General features: G+C 49.7%; 1 protein-coding gene and 1 long non-coding RNA gene across 2 annotated transcripts; one reads left to right on the top strand and one right to left on the bottom strand.

Annotated features, from left to right (window-relative positions):
* The first annotated feature begins 50 nt into the window (after positions 1-50).
* Positions 51-7929, top strand: LOC119872191. The gene is made up of 3 exons (XR_005360875.1): positions 51-245; positions 957-1031; positions 7473-7929. It is a non-coding gene; the product is annotated as an uncharacterized LOC119872191 (long non-coding RNA).
* Positions 7930-8191: 262 nt separating this feature from the next.
* ITPRIPL2 (ITPRIP like 2) lies at positions 8192-14414 on the bottom strand. The gene is given in 2 exon segments (XM_038540245.1): positions 8192-13395; positions 13397-14414. Coding segments are annotated over 2 exon segments (1605 nt in total). The 5' UTR covers positions 14381-14414; the 3' UTR covers positions 8192-12774.
* Between the last annotated feature and the right edge of the window lie 7703 nt (positions 14415-22117).

The raw sequence follows: 22117 nt of genomic DNA, 5'->3' as shown, positions 1-22117 counted from the left end.
CTGTGTCTAAAATGAAAAAAGGGTACTTACTCTGGTGGATTAAAGGTGGCTGCAAATTCTTTGCCAGTCTGGCCACTGATAGGCGGAGTCCTCGTCACTTCCCCATGAGCCTGGGCTGGGCGTGTGGTTTGTTCTGACCAGTAGAATCTGGGCCTTAGAAGATCTGCAGTTCTTCTGCATTTGCAAATGGGGAACACCACCTCTTGGAACCCAGCGGCCAAGCTAGGAGATGCCAGAGCCAGAAAGTAAGTCCCTGTGGAGGGAAACCAAGGCACAGTCGTTTGTCCTCGGTGCCAGCTGAGCTCACAGCCCACAGCAGCACCAACTGCCCCCTTTAGGAGTGAGCCCTCCTGTAAGGGACTGTGGTCCTAGCTGACATGACATGGAGCAGAACTGCCAGCAGAGCTCAGTTAACACACAGAATCATAAAATATAATAATGGTGGTGGCTGTTTCTAAGCCATTAAGTTTTAAGGTGATAAGCTCTGCAGCAGTTATACCTTGTAGAGTTTTTACTTAGAACAGGACCTGGGAAACTTTCCCTGTAAAGGGCCAGGTAGTAAATATTTCAGGTTTTGCAGGCCATGTGGTCACTGTCGCAACCTGGGTGGCAAAAAGCAGCCGTGGATATTGCATTACTGAATGCGCATGGCTGGGTTCCAATAAAACTTTATTTACACAAACAGGTGGCAGGCTGGATCTGGCCCGCTGGCGATCAGCATCCATTTGCCTAGACCTAGAAAACTGCCTGGAATCCAGTGAGTGTCTTAAAGGGTTAGCTATGAGCGTGTGTGTTAGAGTGTAAGAGCAGGTATATCTGTGCACGCGTGTGTGTCCACACACACCTACATGCTAAGCATGTGTCAGAATGAGTGTAAATGCATCTATATGTGGAATCAGTTCAGTCCTCCTGTAAGACAAGGCAATGGGCTCATATCTGCTAACACTTCCCTGCAGCTACCTAAAGGCCTTCCTGCTTCTATTCTGGGGAGAAAGGGAAACACAGCACGAAGCCAAGAGGAGAAAGAGCTGGTATGTACCTATCATTTGCATCTGGGTTAAGCTTGGAGGGAAGCCATCCCCTGTCAGTGGCCCGGCTACTGTAGGGCCAGCAGCCCACGCCTTCCTGTCTGCTGAAAGTAGAAGTCAGTCCTCTGGGGAGTGGGGGAGGGGACGCTGTAAAAATGAAAAAAGGAAACTGGAGCTTTTAAGGAGGGGCTTGGGAAGTGGGGAGAAAGCTGTCCCCCCCCCCCCAATGGTGGGTGGCTTTTCCAGGCAACTTGCAAACATCTGCCTGCTGGTTTCATTTTGATCTTCCACTGTGGGCCTCATGAGGGGGGACTTCCTGCATGACTAGGCTCCTTGGCTCAGTTTGCAAGGGCCAGAAATGAGTGGGAGTGATGTGGCCAAGCAGATGTGGATTCGAACCCCTGTCTGTACTTACTATGTGGGGCACGTGACCTCATTTTGCTGAGCCCCCGGTTTTCTCACCTGTAAAGTGGGACACCTCCTAGGAATGTTGCACTGGTCAAGTGAGGGCAGCGTGTGCCAAGCATCTGGCTCAGAGCTCTGCACACAGTTAAGTGTTCTGCAAGGGTGACACCTGGAGATAGACCCTCATGGTTAGGGTGCTGGGCTTCAAAATTTCAGGGAGGCCTTCTCTAATCCCCCTGGGCTGCTGTAACGTCCCTTTTGATTTACAGAGTCGCAGGAACCTCCTTCCTGCAAAGCATTCACCTCCACTAGTTATTGGGCACTAATTGGCATGCTTGTTTGTCCAGCGCCTGTCTCATCCAGCACACTGAAGGCTGCGGGCAAAAATGCGATAGAGTCTGTTTTGCTAACCACTCAATCAATCCCCAGTGCCAGTGCGGGCCCTGGCACAAAGTGGCACTCGGTGATTATTTACTGCGTGAGTGAACAGAGATGGGTTTCATAAAGGAAGTCCCTGGGGTCCTTGAAGAGGGCATCTTCTCCCCATCTAGTACAAACACAAGAATCTGAGGGGCTTGCAATGGGATTTCCCCAAAAGGGGTCATGATAGGAGCCCTCTTCCACATCCTGTGGCAGGACTACGTTTGGCTGGGCTTCTCTGCTGTCACCAAGAGTCCCAACGTTTCAGTTTGCAAGGCTAACATCACAAAGGCTTCTTTTGCTCTCGTGCAAAGGCCAGTATGAGTCAGGTGACTGTCAAGGGCAGCTGTGCTCTTGGTACTGACTCAATTGCCATCTTGTGCTGCCACCATATTCACGTGTGACTTTTAGCACCTCTGCAGGACCCCTGCCCATTGCTGGGAACCAGTTGATCCTGCCTGACTGCATCGGGGCAGGAAATACAGTGTTACTTGGCTGGCAGGCGTGCCTCCGCTGGACCTGGGAGGGCTCAGACTTCTCAGCTAGGACACGGGTCTGGGTTTAATGACAGGACAGCCAAATGTATTTTGGATACTTGGAAAATGGAGATGCCTACTAATTAGAGTGCTTTTGGAAACCAGGTATTTCTCAGAGGGGAAAATCATCAATCATCACAAATCCTTTGCTTAAGATAGAGAGCAGTGTTTTCAGCCTGTGGTTTTCTAACTGTGCAAAACCCCAAGGGCACCCCCATCTCCAAATGCCACACCATTGTTCTCCATGGTTGAAATATGTCTTAATGGTTTTATTTTGATAAGGATCGACAGTCACCCATCAGAGACCTAGCTCCTAATTCGAGGAGACCAATGATTAAATAAACCGTGAAGTTAGAGATCTTTTGATGAGATAACGTCATTAAAAGCTTTTAGTTTGAGTCTGGCATGCAGTAGGACTCCTAAATCTCCCCCCCACACACACACACCCAGCTTTATTGGAAGATGCCTTGATGGACTTTAATTTTTTGTAAGTGCCAGCTCAAAGTCACTGCCCGGAAGATGGTAGTGGGGGGAGGAGGGAGGCTAAGACAAAGTGTGGGCAAAACCACTGAATATTCATGAAAGGAGACAGCATTTTGTAAAGACAGGCTGTATATGACGTGTGTCCTCTCTAGGCTAGAAGACAAAAAGAACAAGGCCAGTGTGCCTCTGAATAAAGAAGCTTTTTTTTTTTTTTTTTTTTGCTGAGAAATTCCAGGATGATTCTCCAATGCCTTTTAGAAATTAATTTTTTCATTTTGTTTCCGTCTCCTTGGGGTTGGAGAAAAGAGGAACTGCCAGTGGGATTAAATTCTATGCCCGAGTAGTGATATTTTGCCCTGTGTCTCTCAGCTGAAGAATTCCATTCTGGACTCTTATCATTTCACCTCCACCACCACGTCTTCAGCTGTCTGTCTGTCACAAAGCATCCTTCACACATACCAGATGGTGGTTCTAGCTTCTCTGACCTCAGGGCAATCTGACTAAGGCCCTGTGGTTCACGACCCTGGGTGCATTCTAGAATCATCCAGGGAGCTGTAAAAAGCACCCATACCTGGACTTGGACTGTACTCCCTGAGTTTCTTTCTTTCTTTCTTTCTTTCTTTCTTTCTTTCTTTCTTTCTTTCTTTCTTTCTTTCTTTCTTTCTTTCTTTCTTTTTTTTTTTAAGATTTAATTTATTTATTCATGAGAGACACAGAGAGAGGCAGAGACACTGGCAGAGGGAGAAGCAGGCTCCATGCGGGGAACCCAACGTGGGACCTGATCCCGGGTCCCCAGGATCATGCCATGGGCCAAAGGCAGGCGCTAAACTGCTGAGCCACCCAGGGATCCCACTCCCTGAATTTCTGACCTCACTGGGCCAGGATGGAGTCCTGAGTGTGGATAATTTATTTTATTTATTTATTTTTTTTTTAAGAAAGAGAGAGAGAGGCAAGTGTGGGGTGGGGTGGGAGGGAGAGAGAATACCAAGGAGGCTCCACACCCAACACAGAGCCTGATGCAGGGCTTGATCTCAGGACCCTGAGATCATGACCTGAGCCAAAATCAAGAGTCAGACACCTAACCAACTGAGCCACCCAGGTGCCCCACCATGTGTGGATAATTTTACAAAGCTCCTCATGGATTGTTTTAGAGGGATGAGAACCACGAGCTTAAACTTTCCACCCAGGACCCAAGCAACGGAAATGAAATATCATTTGAGAAATGAAATAAAGAGAAAGCTTGTAAGAAAATGATATAATTTGGAAGAAAGAGATATGGGGGATGGTGGATCCTCTGTCTAGATGTCCCCTCTCTTGGGAACAAATATTCACAACTACTGCTCACTCACAGACCTGAAGGACAGGAAGCTTGGTGGTGGGGAGGTGCTAGGCAGAGTGCTCAAGGGTGACCCCTCCTTAAGAAACGGATTCACCTTGGGTGGCTTTATGGGTTGAGTGCTTGACTCTTGGTTTTAGCTTGAGTCCTGACCTCAGGATCGTGGGATCGAGCCCCATATGGGGCTCCATTCAGAGTCTGCTTGTTTCTTTCCCTCCCCCTGCCCCTCCCCCACACCTCAAATAGACAAATAAATAAAATCTTTCAAAAAGAGGAAAAAAATGGATTCACTTTCCTACTGTTCCAAAGATGATGGAGCACCACTTCGGGGACAACCGCTAAAATTTGGGTAGCATTTCTCAATTTCACACACTTTACCCTTTGATGTTCCCAACAAGCTTATAAAGGACAGGATTACCCACCCCACCCCTATTTGGCAAATGAGGAAATTAGTGTCCAGAAAACTGACTTGCCCCAAAAGATTACAACCACTGAATGGTGGAGCTGGGACTTCAGTTCTAACATTTACTGAGCATTTATTATGCAAGGACTAAGGCAAGTATAAATCATAGGATTATGAAATTATATATTCCCTAATTACTTCTTTGACACCATCTTCTGCTATTCCCTAATTCACCCCTGAACTGCTGGCTGCCCACCTCTCGGCTCTGGCTGACGCGGCAAAGTAAGCCCCTATTTGTTTGGGGTTTTCTTGTAAGATTTTATTTATTTATTCATGAGAGACACACAGAGAGAAGCAGAGACACAGGCAGAGGGAGAAGCAGACTCCCTGCAGGGAGCCCGATGCGGAACTCGATCCCAGAGCCCGGAGATCATGCCCTGAGCCAAAGGCACATGCTCAACCACTGAGCCACCCAGACATCCCAAACTCGTTTGCTTAAGTCACTACATGTTAGGTTTCTGTAAGTTGGCACCAAATGTATTCCTAACAGATACCGTTTCCTACACGCCCTTCATCACTGTTGTTCTTTTCCTTAACAATTGAACGCACCACCCAGCAGTTCAACAGGAGCTGGCATGTGATCGCAGCTGATGCTCGGCCACTCTGGGCACATGGAATCCACGTCTCCGTTGGATTACCTTAGAGACCTGTGGCATTTTATCACCTGAATCAGCACTCTCGTTTTCCCAGCCTCCGTTTATTTTTACAAGAGAAGGGCAAGTGCAGGAACATAGTCTAACAACTGTGTCAACACATGGCATAAAGATGGTGACACCAGCCCAACTGAACCACTGAGTGGTAGGCCAGCCCCCCACTGCGTCAGCTCACGAGGGAAATCCAGATTCTTGGGGCCAAGTGGTTTGGGGTGTCAGTCAAGTACTTGTATCAAAGTCTGGGCGTTTGAAAGTCAAATGTATAGAAGTCAAGGGCAGCCTGTATGGACTTCAGTGGCCGCACTCATATGCCTGATTGTTTTTAAGCCTCCAAACCAGTAAGATATCACTGAGCCACGACTAACTCAGTGGCTTAAAACAATGTCTATTATTTCTTGGAGGCTCCAGGCCAGCTGAGTCCTTCTCCTAATCTGGGCCAAGTGTGACTGGTCTTGGCTGGATTTGTTCAAGGGTTTCAGTTTGTTGTCAGGTCATTCTGGGATGGCTTAATGAGTGCGTCCCACAGGTGGCTGGTGATGAGATTGGGTGACAGGACTGATTAGATCCCATGAGCTTGCATCCTCCAGCAGGCTAGTTATTCCCACAGTGGCAGCAGGCCTGCAAGAGAACAATCAGAGGCAGACCAGGCCAGCAACCAGCACATCCCTTCCGCCACATGCTATTGACTAGAGAAAAGTCACAAAGTCATTTCAGTTTCACGGGTGAGTGAAAAAGGCTCCCCTTCTTGATGGGAGAGACCGCAAAGGCATTGGTATGGGAAGAGAAGGAAGACGGGGGCCGGTTTTTGTAACCAGACCACCAGAGTTCCCAGAGTGGGAGCTTTTCATTGAGTGGATCGCCGTAGACATCAAGGAAAGAGATGAACAAAACTGGAGGAGCTGGAGAGATGGTTGAGTGGATAAAAGGGAAACACCCCCTCCAGTGGAGAGAGAATGAGCAGCAAAAGGAACAGAGGGAAGAGTTTAGAGAAGCAGACTAAATCAAACTACTATTCCAATAATTATGTCTCAAAAAAAAAAACAAACAAACAATAATTATGTCTCTACTGACTGCCCATTTCCAGTGGTTAAAAACGTTAAACACAATCTCACTAAATCCTCACTCACTGCTATGAAGGAGTTTCTACTATTAATCCCATTTTATAGATGAGGGAATCAAGGTTCCAAGAGGATCAGGTAATTTGTAGAGAGACACACAGATGAGGAATGCAGGACCCAGGACTTGAAGACAAATCTCTTGGTGTCAAAAGCCCCGGCCCTAGCCAGGACACTATTGTGTCTTTCGGGCCACTTGTTTCTGTCCCCACCTCGGGCCCCCTGCCCAGGCCTGGATTGCTGCGACATCTGAAGACATCCCAGTCTGATTACTTCATCTGGAGATGTCCTAGTCTGATTACTTCCAACCAATTTTTTTCTGTAAAGAACCAGAGAGTAAATATTTTCAGGATCCTGTTGCAATTATTCAGCTCTGCCAGCGTAGGTTGACTTCAGCCAGGGATTGTATATAAACGAAGGGGCATGGCTGTAAAATTTTATTTATAAAAAATAAATAAATTGCCTCCCCCCCGCCCTTTAATCCCTTCTCCACCTCGAAGCCAGAGTGAGCCAAACTGAAATGCTGAAACGTGACCCTGCCATTCCTTGCCGAAAGCGGCTCACCAGTATCTCCGGGATCGTCCAAGCCTTTATCGTGGTGTACGACCCTGTGATCAAAGTGTGGCCCCGGGGCCAGCGGCGTCACCGTCACGTGGGGGCTCGTTAGGAGAGCAGGATCTCAGGTCCCAGCTCAGACCTGAATTAGAATTTGCACTCCAGCCAGACTCCCCCGTGATTTGTACACTCCAGTGTGAGAAGCTGGCTTCAAGACCCCTGTATCCTGGCGCCTTCCTCCCCCTCCCACTTACCTTTTGCCACTGGAGCCACCCCCTTCCCGCCCCCCAACCACCTTCCAGCCAAACTGAAATGCTCTGCTCTTCTCTGTCCTTGATACCTTGGTCTCCTGCCCACCTCCCTTCACTGAGAAAATTCCTCCCTACCTCTAGATCTCAGCTTCGATGTCCCTTCTTCCAAGCAGCCCTCCGTGAAACCCCTGAAATGCACGAGGTACCCCTCTTCTGTGTTTCCACAGCCCTTCCTCACCACTACCCACCACACTGCATGGAAACAACGGAACTGCCCACCTCTCACTAGTGGTTTGCGAGCTCCTGGGAGAGAGACCCCACCTGCCTGGGGTCATTTCTATATGCATCCTAATACTGGGGACAGGAACCACTCAACAACTACAGTTGGAAACTGTACCAAACACACCTACTGCATCTCCCCTGGGCAAGTATCCCCCACAACTACTGTTTAATCAGCCTGTGGCTGCAGGTTCTCGAAACGTTCACCTGGCTCCAAGACTTTGAGGAGTCTTAGCATCTCCAAGATTCCATCTTTCACTAAGCCCGGTGGTTTTTCACGATTAGCAAATGTTTACCATTTGGAGAGGGCCCAAGGGCCTAAGAGATTTCGCAGCAAAATTCTTGAGCAATAAATTAGCCACAGGCCACGACTTGAATTGTGTTATGGGGTGTGTGTGTGTGGGAGCCAGGCAGAAGGTTCTAGGCAAAGAAAAAGACTTGAAGGCCGGACCCCCAGGCTGCAAACCTACAGAGCTAGGAACTAACATTCTTGCCCACCTGTGTACCGTGCCAGCTGTGTGCAATCATTCCAGTGTCGCTGAGCAAGAAAAGACTCATACACCCAGATGCTGGAAGCTGGTGAGCTTGTGTCAGGAATCATAAGCCAGTGTGTCCACAGGTGCCCTTCAAGAAGAGGGGACCCTCCCCAAATCTGACATTCAGTCCATAGATTTCTACAAGTTCCTTTATTAACAAAGCAAAGTATCAAAGAACAAGGCCCCCCCAAAGACCCAAAAGATTAAAAGTGCAAATTTACTCCAACCTGAAATAGAAAACAAATATCTGGCCTCAACTGTGCGGGCCATGGAAATTTGGTGTGATCTAAAACTCCTTGTAATCACACGACTGTAGCAGCGGGATCATATCTGATTAACCCTTTGGTCTCTGTTATTGGAACAAACCATATACTATGACTGCAGCGGACAGACTGCTTCATAATACACAGCTGGGGGTCAGAGTACACATTTAAAATAACAATAAAATAAGAGGAATGTTTTAAAGTCAAGTCACTGAGTCAAGGCACATTTTTTTTTAAAGCAAAAGGTGCTAAAAATATTCCTGAATATCTGACACTTTAAAAACCAGATTACACATAAGTTTTTTAGTCTATTAACACTGTATAGATGATTACATATTATCTTCGCCCTCTCCCACCTTATACTTGCTAAATTCCCATCAAATCATGTGCTATGTAGGTATAAAAGAAAATAAACAGTAGTGTCTAAGTAATAGACGTGAGATTTAAAAAAAAAAAATTAACAAACACCAAGATGATAACACTGAACTTCCTTCCCTCTCAAGGCTCACTGGAAATGTTAATGGGGGTAAAAGAGATGCTATGGAAGCAGGTTAGGTTAATTCCTTCGGAACGCTAGGATGTCAGTTTTGGTGGGAGCCATCCCAGAAAGGGGTGGAAACATCTGATCAAAACAGTGTTCTTGGCAGTGGGAATGGTAGCAAACCCAAGAAGGTTGGCCTGAAGACCCAGCACTGGTTTCCTGGGGTCCACGGCCACTAACTATCACCGCTAAGCCACAGCTTGGGATACTACTAAAAAAAATAATAATAATTTAAAAATAAGAACAAATAATACAAATAAAAAAGAAACAAGTTATTCTGCAATCCTTCCTGATTACTCATCTGTGAACTCGGACAGAGCCAGAGGAGTTGAGCCTCAACTCACCAGGAAGGAAATGCCAAGAATCAGCCCCCAGTGGTTTGCTTGGAGGATGTAGCTGGACAAGAACAGCTCCAGAATCGAGGGTCCTTCTGGGAATTGTGAGTTAAGTGTTATCTGTGGCCTTGTTATATTTTTTTTTTTTTTTTTTGGTTTGTTTCTACAATAAAGCTTAGCTCTGAGCAATAAGGACTTGAAATATCACACCCCCAACTATGTATAACAATATCACCATAACAATAAATATAACTTTAGACATACTTGGAGGGTCAACTGTATATGGCAGGGGTCGCAAACTGGTGGCGCCAGGCTCAAGCAACTGTTCTATTTGGCCCATGTGGCGTTTGGGACAATTTAACATTAGTTTGTTTAAAAATGAGTAAGTTTCTTTAAAAAAAAAAAAAAAAAAAGAAAGAAATCCTGATTTCTGGTCCCTCTCTCCCTCTCCTTTTCCAGCACAGAGCTGAACACTGAATGGCTGCCCCACTTAAGAATGGGCACAGTCCCCACCACCCACCCACCCCTTCCCATAAGGATCTCCCTGCCTTGCTTCTGCAGGCTGCTGAGTTTGCGACCCCTGCTTTGAAATAGCACATACCTAAAAATGCCTTTCCTACCCAAACCTCTTGCACCCACATGTGATTTCCACTCCTGGGCTCTCCTTTCCTTTATCTCTTCCCTCGCTTCCCTCTGAAGGCCTCCCTCCTGAATTTTTCAGATTTCTTTTGGTTCCCTTGTTCCTAATCTCCCTTCTTATAGCTTCTTCCATCTCCTGTTGCAAAAAAAACATCTTTTCTCAGCCCACTAGCCTTCCAAGATGACTCCCAAGACTGGTTGGTCAGTGGGAATAATGGAAGGGTGTCTTGGGGCAAAAGGGCTGAGTTGTCCTCCCCAAAACTTTTCTTCGGGCACTGGCTGGACAATTAATCTTTTTTTTTTTTTTTTAACGAGCAATTTTGCAGTTTCTTGAATAAGAATATTTGCATACATGAATCTCTAGTACCAAGTATACACCAAAAATGTGTACATTTCAGATCAAGGATGTGATGGAGCCCTGATAAAATACAGAATTTAGCTTAGTTTAAGTGCCTCGGGGCAGCCATCACACCTGGCTAATACGCCTTATTATTTCATTTGTACACAGTACATGTTTGGGATCGCTAAACATTGATCAAAATTGATCGAAATCTCTGAGTTTTGGTTGCCATGTACAGAGAACAATCGCTCAGCATGGCCCTTAAATAAGACATTAATATTTAAAAAATTCACAAACACAATGCCCCACTAATTAAAACATAATAATAAAATTTTAAATTCTTGAGGATGGATGAGGCTTTGGGTAATTAACCTGAAAAAACATAACGAAACCACTACAAGAACAGAATGTTACCAGATTTAAACTTCAAAAGATGAGTAAGATTAAAAAAAAAAAAAAAAAAAAGGAACCTATCAGCTGAGCTGGAGACATTTGGAAAGTTCAGCTTTTAAAGCTTTATAATTCCTCCAATAGCCTTGCTGCTCCCACTTCAGTAGACTTAATGACTACAGGGGGAACTGTGGCTGATATGGAAACATTATAAATATATATTTATATATGTATATATATGTATATAAAGATCTACTTACTCTTCTCATCTGTTTTAAAAAGTAATTTTAAGAAACACCATGCAGTTTATATCTTTGCAGAAGCTGGTAGACCGATCCCTTTGCTTGAACTCTGTACCTTATGACCTACCGCTGACCTTAAAGGCTGGGAATGACCTTTATGATATCAAGAGGAACTGTCCTCAGAACAACCTCAAAGAGAAGGCATGACATTTGCAACGGTTTCTCTTACAGTCCAAGGTTGCAAAGGATGTAAGAAGTCTCTGCAGCCCTCGTAAGGATTCCCTGCAAATCATTTATTCCCAATGGTTTCCTGCAGTGACCAGATAGATCCCCGAAAGAAAGTTTAAAGAATTCCCTCAAAATAACTCAGAAGTTAAACCATGGCCCTATCCAGGTGGCTACTTCTGTCTTCCAAGTTTTACCTTTAAGAGTCTAAGGAAATACATGCCTTTGCCAAAAAAGATTTTTTTAAAGTCTCAAAGTCTAACACTGGGTGGGAGTGGTTGCATTTTCTATTAGGCAAGCAGATGATGGACTACTCCTAAACCTAAGCTGAGTTGGGGATATGTATGTCCAAAGAGAAAAAACCAGCACACTGCTGGCAAGAGCTGTCACCGCCCCCCTCCTCCCCCTCACTCGCTCTCCTTGACTGACTGCTGACCGGATGGTCAGAGAGCATGGAGCCCAAGATCCTGAGTTCTATGGGAAATGCCTTACAAGACCTGGGCTGAATCAATCGCTCCTCCGAGCTGGCCTTAGGATCGCTTACAGGCTGCCAATGGCAATGGGAGAGAAACGTGGTAACCACTCACCATCACTGAGCAGTGGCCGAGAGAGCTAACTCCATGCTAGGCACTACAGCAGGCATTTCCTCATTATCTCATGAAGCGCAGAAATTTCCATGCAGAAGAGTTTGTTCAAAAGGCTTCAAACAACACCGTATCTGTCTCCAGCCAGCAGCAAGCTCTGATGAGTCACCTTGATAGGCAAACACTGATATGCATCTTTCTCAAAACCCAACATGTTTTGAGTCCTGGCCAGTGTTGTCCTCTAAACATGTTCTCTTTTGCTACTTTGCACCCTACCTGGCTCCCCGTGGGCTCTTCTGCTACGAATGGGTGTTGACTGGTACATATCCCAGTGTGTGCCTGCAGGCAGGTTAAGCAAGCCTGCTTTTTAAGACTGCACATTTCTTAATAACAAAAGTAACTGGTCTCCCTTTGGGATGCAACACTTGGCCCTGGCAATTACCACAAAATGAAAGGACTGATCAAAATAAAGTGCTATCTGCTCTGGAAGTTTCTCTAACCAACTCTTCACTGCCTCTCAACACCTGTGACTTAATTCTTTGCAATCCTGTCAAGCAGCCCTGATTGCACCATTTAAGAAACACATTAATATCAATGTGAATAGTGGAAACTGTTCCTCACAATATGAGCCCCTAGAATAGAACTTAAATTCCAGTTGTAGACAAAGATTCAGATTTTTTAAAAGACAATCAGGAACCCAAAATATAGCAGGCAGTTAGAACAACAACAACAAAAAAACCCATTAGCTTCTTTCAGTGAGGGGAGGAAGGGCGGCAGAGATCTGGGTCTCGAAACCTGACAAAGGAACTTTCTCTGTAGCTAGTTCTTGCTTCCTTTATTGGGCTTCCCTAGAAGCTGGATCCTTCTACGGAATCATTCCACACAAACCAACATTTTGAACCAACTCTTCCCTGCTGGTGTTTGAGGTCTTTCTGTAGCTTGCTCAGGACACGCTGGTGGGTGTGAAGAAGACACCATAACTAGACTGGATTGCAGAGCCCGGGGTGACATTTAAGCCCCCAAATGTCACCCTCCGAATTTTCCAACACCCTTGGCACCTCATTTCCTTGCATTAAACTGGCTTCATCGCCCTCCCCACCCTACGGGGTGGGAGAGGCTATAGGAGCATTAGGCCTGGCGGCGCACTGTCCAGGTTTAGGGCTGATCTTCAGGGAACCCCTGCGTGCGCTGACTCCCGGGTTGAGGGCACATGTCCAGGTAGCGAGGACCCCCGTAGACCCGGAGAAGCTGGGGCAGCCTTCGCCATGTGGACAGCAATCGCGCCGCCGCAAGTTCCCGGGCGTGCCTGTCGAACGCTGCCAGGAGGTCGACTGGGGCAGCTTCCCGCAGCACCTTGGGCAGCGGGCCGACCTCGGCAGCTGCCCCTCCAGGGCCCAGGACGCAGTGGAAGAGCGTGTGGCGCCGCAGCAGGCAGTCCCGGAGGAACTGTACTAATTCTCCCAACCGCTCGCACAGGTGTGCCTCGTCCCAGCCTTGACCCGGAGCCCCCTCACGCAACAACACCGCCAGCAGCGCCGTCTTGAGCACGTACGAGGACAGGATGCGTCCCCACTGGGTGGCGGCCGTCGGGTCCAGCCCGCGGGCGCCCAGGTCTCGCAGGGCTTTAAGCAGCTGCAGGCACTTGAGGTAGCAGGCACCTGGAGGAGCCCGTTCCTGCAGCCAGCTCAGCAGCTTCTGCTCCTGGCGAGCGGTGTTCACGCCCCACAGCGCGTCCGTGCGCAGGCCTCCCGGGAGCTCCGGCAGGGGCCCGAACGAGCGAGGGGGACGGTGACGGTGGTGGCGCCACCAGGAAAACGCCATCGCCCACGTGCACAGCGGGGATGAGACGCACTGCCATGGAGAGGCGGCAGCAGCCGTAGTCGGTGCGGCAAGGCAGGATGTGCAGGGTGGGAGGCTGCTCCAGGCCGCCGGGGGTCAGGCTGACCCGACAACGCCCCTCCAGGCTGTAGCGCACAGTGGCCAGGGAGCGCTGCAGGTGCGCCTGGAACCAGCGCAGCACCAGCGAGGCGGAGAGGTGCCGCCGCCCGAGCACGTCCACGCAGAAGCCGTCGGCGAAGGGCCTGCAGTCCCGGAGCCACCGGCTCGCGGGGGCCCCCGGCGGCGCCTTGAGCGCGCACACGAAGCAGCCGAGAAAGGCCGGGGCGAGCGCCGCCTCCGCGCCCAGGCTCCGCGGCTCCAGCGCCACCGGCGGCGGCAGACGCAGCGGCACCAGCACGTCGAAACCGTCGGGCCGCCGGATTTTATGCTGCTCGTAGGCGCTGCCCACCTGGATGAAGTCTCCGCGGAAGGCCAGGGCCAGCGCCCCGCCGGGGATGGGGCCCGGGGACCCCCGGGCGCGGCCGGCGCGCACCAGCTCGCCCACGATTCGGCTCACGTGCGCCTTGCTGTGGCCCAGCACGTGCGGGGACAGGCGCACCTCGTGCTCGTAGTAGCTCTCCAGCAAGATGCCCAGGCTCGGCTCTCGGAAGTGCCTCGGCGAGAAGGTGGAGTGGCTCCCCAGGCGAGGAGCCCCTGGCAGGAAGCGCTGCCGGACGGCGTGGCGACAGCGCAGGAGGACGTAGCCGAGGAGGAGCAGCACGGCCACCTTGAGCAGCGGGAAGCCGCCGTCCGCGCCGTCGGGGGGCTGCGCGCGGGCGCCCCCGCTTCCCCGGAGGGCATGGTACAGGCACACCAGGGCCGTGCAGAGGCCGGTCACCAGGGGCCAGAAGACGCGCAGGTTGAGGGTGTAGTGCACCGACATCGCGGGCGCGCGGGGCAGCGGCGTCCGTGCGGCCCGGGCCGCGAGCCCCGGCGGCGCCCCCGGCCCAGCATGCGGGCAGCGCCCCGGCGGCCCCGCGGCCCCGGTCTCCGTCGCCTCCGCGGCGGCCGCCCCCTCGCACGGCCGGGGGAAGGCGCCCTCCAGCGCGGCCTCCTCTCCCAGCCCAGGCGTCCCCCGCAGCCGCGCGCGGCCCGCCCTGCGCTCCCGGGCCCCGGGCCGCGCCCTGCGCCGGCGGCGCGCTCCGTCCCGCGCGGCGGCCCTCGGCGCCCGGCTCCCCGCCCCGCCCGGCCCGGCCCGGCCCGCCTCCTACCCCGGCCGGCGCTCCGGGGCTCCCCGGCGCGCTCTCCCCGCTGCTCGGCCCCCGGAGCCCCCTCTTCCGAGGGGAGGCGAGGCCGCGCCAGCGAGCGGGGAGGAAATGCCGGAGTCTGGCGGCGCGCGCCGAGCCGCCGGGCGGCGGGGCCCCCTCCCCGGCCTCCGCCTTACAGCGACGCGGGGCGGCGGGAGGGACTTCAGGGCGCGCTCGGAACTGGCTCCTCGCGGGCCGCCCCTCTCCCCTCCTCCCCGAGGGCAGGCCTCGGAAGGCCCCGATTCCGGGGCGGTGGCCGCGCCCGGGGAGTCCTGCTCGCAGAAAGTTACGCTGGGAAGTTGAAAAGGAAGAGGAGAGGAGCTCGCCCCAGGGCGTCCCTCCCCGCCCCCGCCCCCGCCCCTGCCCCTGCCCCTGCCCCTGCCCCCGCCCAGCGGGTCGTGGCGTTGGTGGCGTGGCAGGCGCGGCGCCGGGCCCTCGTCCACGCCCCGGATTGCCTAAGCACCTACTACGTGCCAGGCTGGGAGCTGGGGGCGCAGCAGCCCACGGGGTCAGCCGAGGTCTCTGCCTTGGGAGAGCCTCCAGCCTTTCTGAAAAAGGAAACCAAAAGAGAAAGGATCCAATGCTCCGCAAGAAACGATGATGCTGTGCTGGGCGGCGAGAAGGCTGAGAAGTGGGGGCTGCCCCCCTGGAAGCCCGAGGCTCCCTGAGGGCTGACGTGTGGCCTGAGGTCTGAATGCGGGGATGCGGGCCTTGGGAATAGCAATTTATTGTCCTAAATAACAAGTCTTCTTCCGGAGGACTTGCTGTGTGCAGGCACTGGGCTAATCACGTTACACATGCTCACTCCTCTTGTTAATCTTTTTTTTTTTTAAGATTTTATTTATTTATTCAAGAGAGAGAGAGAGAGGCAGAGACACAGACAGAGGGAGAAGCAGGCTCCATGTAGGGAGCCAGGACGTGGGACTCGATCCCGAGTCTCCAGGATCACACCCTGGACCAAAGGTGGCACTAAACCGCTGAGCCACCCGGGCTGCCCCTCCTCATGTTAATCTTATAAAATGTACACTATTATCTTCCCCATTTTTCAGATAAGGAAACCCAGGCAGAGCCAGCTTGGGCCGCTTGCCCAGGGCCACACAGCTTTGGCAGAGTTGGGCCTTGAATAGAGGCTTCTAGCTGCAGGGAAGCCAGGCGGCAGGACCACGGGGTCCCCTCCTCAACTGCTGGGAATTCATCCAGGCCTCTGGAAGCTTTGTTTTGTTTCATAACAGGAGTACGCCCTGAAATAATCTGGAGTTGTTTAATTAAACTGGATTTACTTAAATAATCACCTTTATTTATTTATGTTCATTGCACCTTCCCCCCTCCCAACACCATTTAATGAGAGCAAAGGTGAAAGGCATTAAAAATGTCAGAACTCAGCTGCCATCTGAGACTCAGGACACAGGGGATGGCTCCTGAGTTAAGCATTGGGATGAATCCCAGGAAATCCTGGGTTGAGCTTCTCGGAGCTATGGAGACCTGCTTTCAGATCCCATCTCTACTACTATTAGCCATGGGCCCATTGCCTACTTGTCTGGGTTCTTTGGCTTGCGAGAGAAAGGAATACAGCTAAAAAAAATAATTTACTGTGTCAGTGTTAAGTGAGATGTCCAGGGAATCCTGGTACAGTTGGATCCAGGTACTCTCCATCCCCTTCTGAGCTCTGCTTTTTTCTGAGATGGGGGCACTAGGCTTTCTCCACATGCCCCTGGCTGCTCTAGCCTCACGTTATCCTCATATTAACCTCAGTGCAGGAGGAAAAGAGAGCTTTTCCTCAGAGGAAAAGCTGTGCTTGCCTGAAAATTGTAGCAAATGCCACGCCTAGAGATAGGCTTGAGACGTATCCTAAAAGTGACCAAGCCTGGCTGGCTTGGTTGGTAGAGCAAGTGATTCTTGATCTTGGAATCGAGTTTGAGCCCCATGTTGGGGATAGAATTTACTTTAAAAAAAATTTTTTTTAAAAATAAATACATGAAAGTGGCCAAGTTAGACAATGCACTGATAAACCTGGGCTGGTGCTATGGACTGTTGTGTCCCCTCAAAATTCATATATTGAAACCCTAGGGATGCCTGGGCAGCTGAGCGGTTAAGCATCTGCCTTCAGCCCAGGGCGTGATCCCGGAGTCCCAGATTGAGTCCCCCATCGGGCTCCTTGCATGGAGCCTGCTTCTCCCTCTGCCTGTGTCTTTGCTTCTCTCTGTGTGTCTCTCATGAATAAAGAAATAAAATCTTAAAAAAAAAAAAGAAAAAGAAACCCTAACCCCCTGCTGTGACTGTATTTGGAAACAGCTTTTCGGTGGTCATTAAGGTTAACTAAGGTTATAAGGATGGGTCCTATTGCAACAGGACTGGTGTCATTAGAAGAAGAGGAAGGGGCACGTGGGTGGCTCAGTGGACAGAGCCTGACTTCTGGTTTCGGCTTAGATCATGTTGTCATGGGTCCTGGGATTGCAACCGAAGTGGGGCTCTGAGCTCAGTGGAGAGTCTGCTCAGATATTCTCTCCCTCTGTCCCTTCCCGGCAAGCTGCATTCGTACACATGCGCACTCTCTTGCTCTCTCTCTCAAATAAATAAACTAAAAAAAAAAAAAAAAAGAAGAGGAAAATCTAGAGGTCTCTCTCCATACATACACACACACTAGGGAAAAACCTTGTGAGGACACAGCAAGAAAGTGACCATCTGTGGGCCAGGAGGAGAACTTGCACCAGAAACCAGACCCTCTGTACCTTGGACTCTCCAGCCTCCTCAATTGTGGGGAAAGTAAATTTCTGTTGGTTTAGTCATCCAGTCTATGGTATACGGAGTCCCAGCCGAACAACACAGTTGGGGGTGGGGTGAGCCCTGTCCTACCCCTGAGGACTGTGGGAGGGATATCCCCCCAAGAAAAGCCGCAGCGCCAGTGCTGGAAGAAGGGAGATGCTCTGGCATGCAAAAACAACAGGTGGCCACCAATTTTGGATATATCTCTTAATCTCACTTTGCTTCAATATCCCCTCTAATCTATGGAATGGGGGCAATATTAACAGGGTACTATGTTCTCCCAATCGGAAATGGTGGCGTGTGTCTTCAACCATATCAGAAAGGGCAACTCTCGGGGCACCTGGGTAGCTCAGCAGCTGGGCATCTGCCTTCAGTTCCAATCATGATCCTGGGGTCCTGGGATCGAGTCCCACATCAGGCTCCCCGCAGGGAGCCTGCCTCTCCCTCTGCCTATGTCTCTGCCGCTCTTTCTGTTTCTCTCTCTCTCTTTTTTTTTTTTTCTTTTGGAGATTTTATTTATCTATTCATGAAAGAAAGACACATGGACACCCTGGGCCAAAGGCAGACACTCAACTGCTGAGCCACCCAGGTGTCCCTCTCTCTATGTTTCTCCTGAATAAATAAATACAATCTATACAGAAAACAACAAAAACAAAAAAGGGCAACTCTCAGCCAACATTTTTTGTTGTTGTAAAAGACCAGAGAATAATTATTTTAGGTCCTATCGTTGCTCCGACTACCTGGGTCTGCTGTGATAGGCCAAAAGCAACTGGATTCATGTCCCAGGGCTGCTGTGACAGAGAATCAGTTTGTGATTCTCTGTCACAGGGGAGGGGGAGGCCTTGAAATAACAGAAATTTAATCTCTCACAGTTCTCAAAGGCAAAACTGGCTGATGCTCCCTCTGAAAGCTTTAGGGGAGGACTCATCCTGTTGCTGGTGGCCCCAGGCCTCCCTTGGCTTGTAGCCCCATCACTCTGCTCTATTCCCTGCCTCTCTCTTCCTATAGGCTTCTCCTCTGCATCTGTATCTTTTCTTTTTCCATCTCTTGTAAGGACGCTTGTCACTGGATGTAAGCCTAGTGAGCTCATCCGGAGATCTTTAACTTATTACACCTGCAAAGATTCTCTTCCCAAAGAAGGTCACAATCACAGGTTCCTAGGGTTAGGATGTGGACATAACTTTGGGGGCGGGGGGAGGTGTATTGGAAGAACCTCGGTTTTCTTTCTTGGGTGTCTCCTTTACTACTCACGCTGTAGACCCTACTTCTGACACTTCAGTCCATCAAACCAGGCCCAGGTTTTCCTGCACGACAAGCAATTCTTTGCCACGCCAGCTGGGTGTCCTACAACCTAACCCATTCTGACACTCTCTACCTGGAGATGGTATCAGATCCCACAGGTTAAGAGCTCATTCCCCTGAGCCTGTCCCCACACTTCAGATGCCAGTCATAAATAGTAGGTCCCCAGCTGACCCACTACTTCTGTCCCACTTGGCTACAAATTGGAGGCTCCCATAACCCCTTCCTTAGGTTTGATTAATTTGCTAGCAGAGCTCACAGAACTCAGGGAAGCATGTTTACCTATTTATTAAAGGATAGGATAAAGATCTTTCTGTCCCTGTGGGGTGGGGGTGTCACTCTTTAAAGGGTGCCATGTCACCCTCCCCGTGCATGCATGTGTTCACCAACCTGGAAGCTCCCCACACTGTGTATTATTGAGATTTTATGGAGGCTTTCTCACATGGGCATGATCAATTATTAACTCAATTTTAGCCCCTTTACCATCCCTGGAGAAGCGGTGGGGTTGCTGAAAATACCAAGCTGCTAATCATGCTTGGTCTTCTTGGTGACCAGACCCCATCCTGGAACCATCCAGGAGCCCACCCAGAGTCACCTCGTTGGAACTAAAGATGTTCTCTGTGCTGTTATCACCTAGGAAATTGCAAGGGTTTTAGGAGCTCTGTGCCAGGAACCAGGAGCAGAGACTAATACATATATTTTCTGTTATTTCACAGTGGGCCACGATTCACCCCACTACACTGCATAAATGATGTATCACTGTTACCTTTTTTCCTGCCTATAATCGGTTTCCATAGCTCATTTCCTCCAAAGAGTTCAAGGTACAAGTAAGCCTCAGAACCTTGCCCTTGGAAAATCTACTGTATGTGTCAGGACAGACACAAAATCACTTATTATTAATTTATTACACACCTCTGTGGGTTCTCACCTTGTAGCAGGCAGGAATGCAAAGGAAAACAATCAAGATGCTCCATTCACACAGTGTGGGTGGATTCTGAAAACTGTCACCCTTTCAGTGGCTTTCGATAATTATTTCCTTAAAAAAACCTTTAATGTTTACTAGCTGACAAAGGCCACTCCTGTTTTTTATTAATAGATCAGCAAATATATACCAAAGTCCTTCCAGCATTTCTGATATGCCAGGGGTATGTTCCGTGGAGGAAGAATGCCAACACTGATGAGAGGAAAAGAGAAGGCGGAGGTGACTCATTTCTCACGGGGAGGTTTGGGGAAGGCCCCCGGGGACGGGGACGAGACATATGATCAGGCTTTGAAGGATGGGAAAGGACATGATGTTTAATAAATATCATGTGCCTCCCAGACACAGCCCTTCCTGAGCAGCATCTCCTGAAATAGTCAGAACAAGCCCAGTGAGGCAGGTGCTGTTATTAATGCCCTCTTGCATATGGGAAAAGTGAGGCTAAGGGAAGGTAAGTAACTTATTCCAAGTTACACAGCTGGCAAATCCGACCCCAGAGCTGAGAGCCCAAACCTGGCGCTTTCCTCCCTTTCACACTGTAAAGGGTTTTACAGCACAGAAAGGGGGACTCTGGGGAGCAGGTTAATATATATATATATATATTTAAGATTTATTTATTATTCATGAAAGACACACAGAGAGGCAGAGACAGAGACAGAGGCAGAGGCAGAGGGAGAAGCAGGCTCCATGTAGGGAGCCCAACGTGGGACTTGATCCCGGGATCACGGGATCATGACCCGAGCCACAGGCAGATGCTCAACCGCTGAGCCACCCAGATGTCCCTTATTTATATTTCTATGTCCCTAACCAGATGATGAGGTTCTTGGAAGCAAGGACTTTGCCATATTCCACTTGGTATCGCCAGCACCCAATGCCATGCTTGGAACTTCAGAGGTTTGTTGAATGAATGAATACGATTTTGAGCAACAGAAACGCAGGGAGGCCATTTAGGGCAATGGCAACAGATGATGCAATGCACGGAGGTCCAGGAGCATGACAGTCGTGGGGAGCAGGACATCAGTCCTGTTGTTGTGAGAGTCTGGAGTGTGTGAACAGACACTGTGGCCTTCACTGGCCATGCACTCCAGCCTTCTCCAGCGAGACTTCTTCTGCATCGGGAGCTGGAAAATGGAACACAGTCCTGGATTCCCTGGCAAGACACCCACTTTGCTAGTATGGCTGGTGGCAAGGGTGGGGTGGTTCTGCTACCCATGCCTGGGACTTGATTCCATAGGCAGCTGTCTGGTGGGGACAGAGGCAGCAGCTCCCATGATGGCCAAGTTCTGCTGTGTGGCTTAGGAATCTTTTCTGGAAGCTGGGTTCAGAGTCTTTCCTGCAGCTTTCTCGGTGCCTTTCTAAACTGTATACAATAGATGAGTTATTACTATTCCTTTAAAAACTTCCTGTTGTGGGCAGCCCTGGTGGCGCAGCAGTTTAGCACCGCCTGCAGCCTGGGGTGTGATCCTGGAGACCCGGGATCACGTAAGGCTCCCTGCATGGAGCCTGCTTCTTCCTCTGCCTGTGACTCTGCCTCTCTCTCTCTCTCTCTCTCAATAAATAAAAAAATAAAATCTTAAAAAAATAAAAATAAAAATTTCCTGTTGGTTCTCCTATGCATGACTATTACACAGCTGATATCACATGCAATTCAGAACACCCATGCTGGTCCATCCTCTATTCAGAGAGACAAGCCCATCAGTTACACTTTTATGGATGTCACAACAATGTCAAATTGATGTATATGCATATTTCTAAATATTTACTCTCAAGTCACTTCACCAGGGCAGCCAGCAACACAGGGGGCTGCCACACAGCTTTGCCAACAGAGCCACCCAATAATAGATGGTGACCAAATGGCTCAAACCTATCCCCTTGGGGATTCTGAATGGGACAGAGAAGTGAGATTCAGAATTAAGCAGAAGCCACAGAATATGCCAAGACCTCGAGGAAATTGATACCATGGCAGGTCAGGGGAGGGTAGGAACAAGCAGCTGACTCAAGTGTCCGAGTCACTGGGTATCTGAGTCACTGTCCGGGCGCTAAAGCTGCCATGTGCCTCGATGACATTCCAGACCTCATTTCTGTTTGAGTGAACAGCCGTGACCTTTTTTTCCTAAAATCCTTCTAATAATCCCCACTGGGGTCTGAGATCATGTAAGTGTGCCTCTTCCTGGTAACTCTGATGCAGTGGGTGGTGGAGGTGGCAAGAAGTGAAAAGCATTTTAGCTCCATTTCCTAGAAAACAGAATGTAGTTTGACTACATTGCACATGAATGTGATCCTGGGGATGCAAAATGAGCTGGAAGTAAAAAGACAAAGGAAGGGCAGGACA

This window comes from Canis lupus, chromosome 6, assembly GCF_011100685.1.
Source record: "Canis lupus familiaris isolate Mischka breed German Shepherd chromosome 6, alternate assembly UU_Cfam_GSD_1.0, whole genome shotgun sequence".
Classification (NCBI taxonomy): Eukaryota; Metazoa; Chordata; class Mammalia; order Carnivora; family Canidae; genus Canis; species Canis lupus.
Note: the sequence above shows the minus strand (reverse complement) of the source record. Positions and strands in the feature narration are given on the sequence as shown.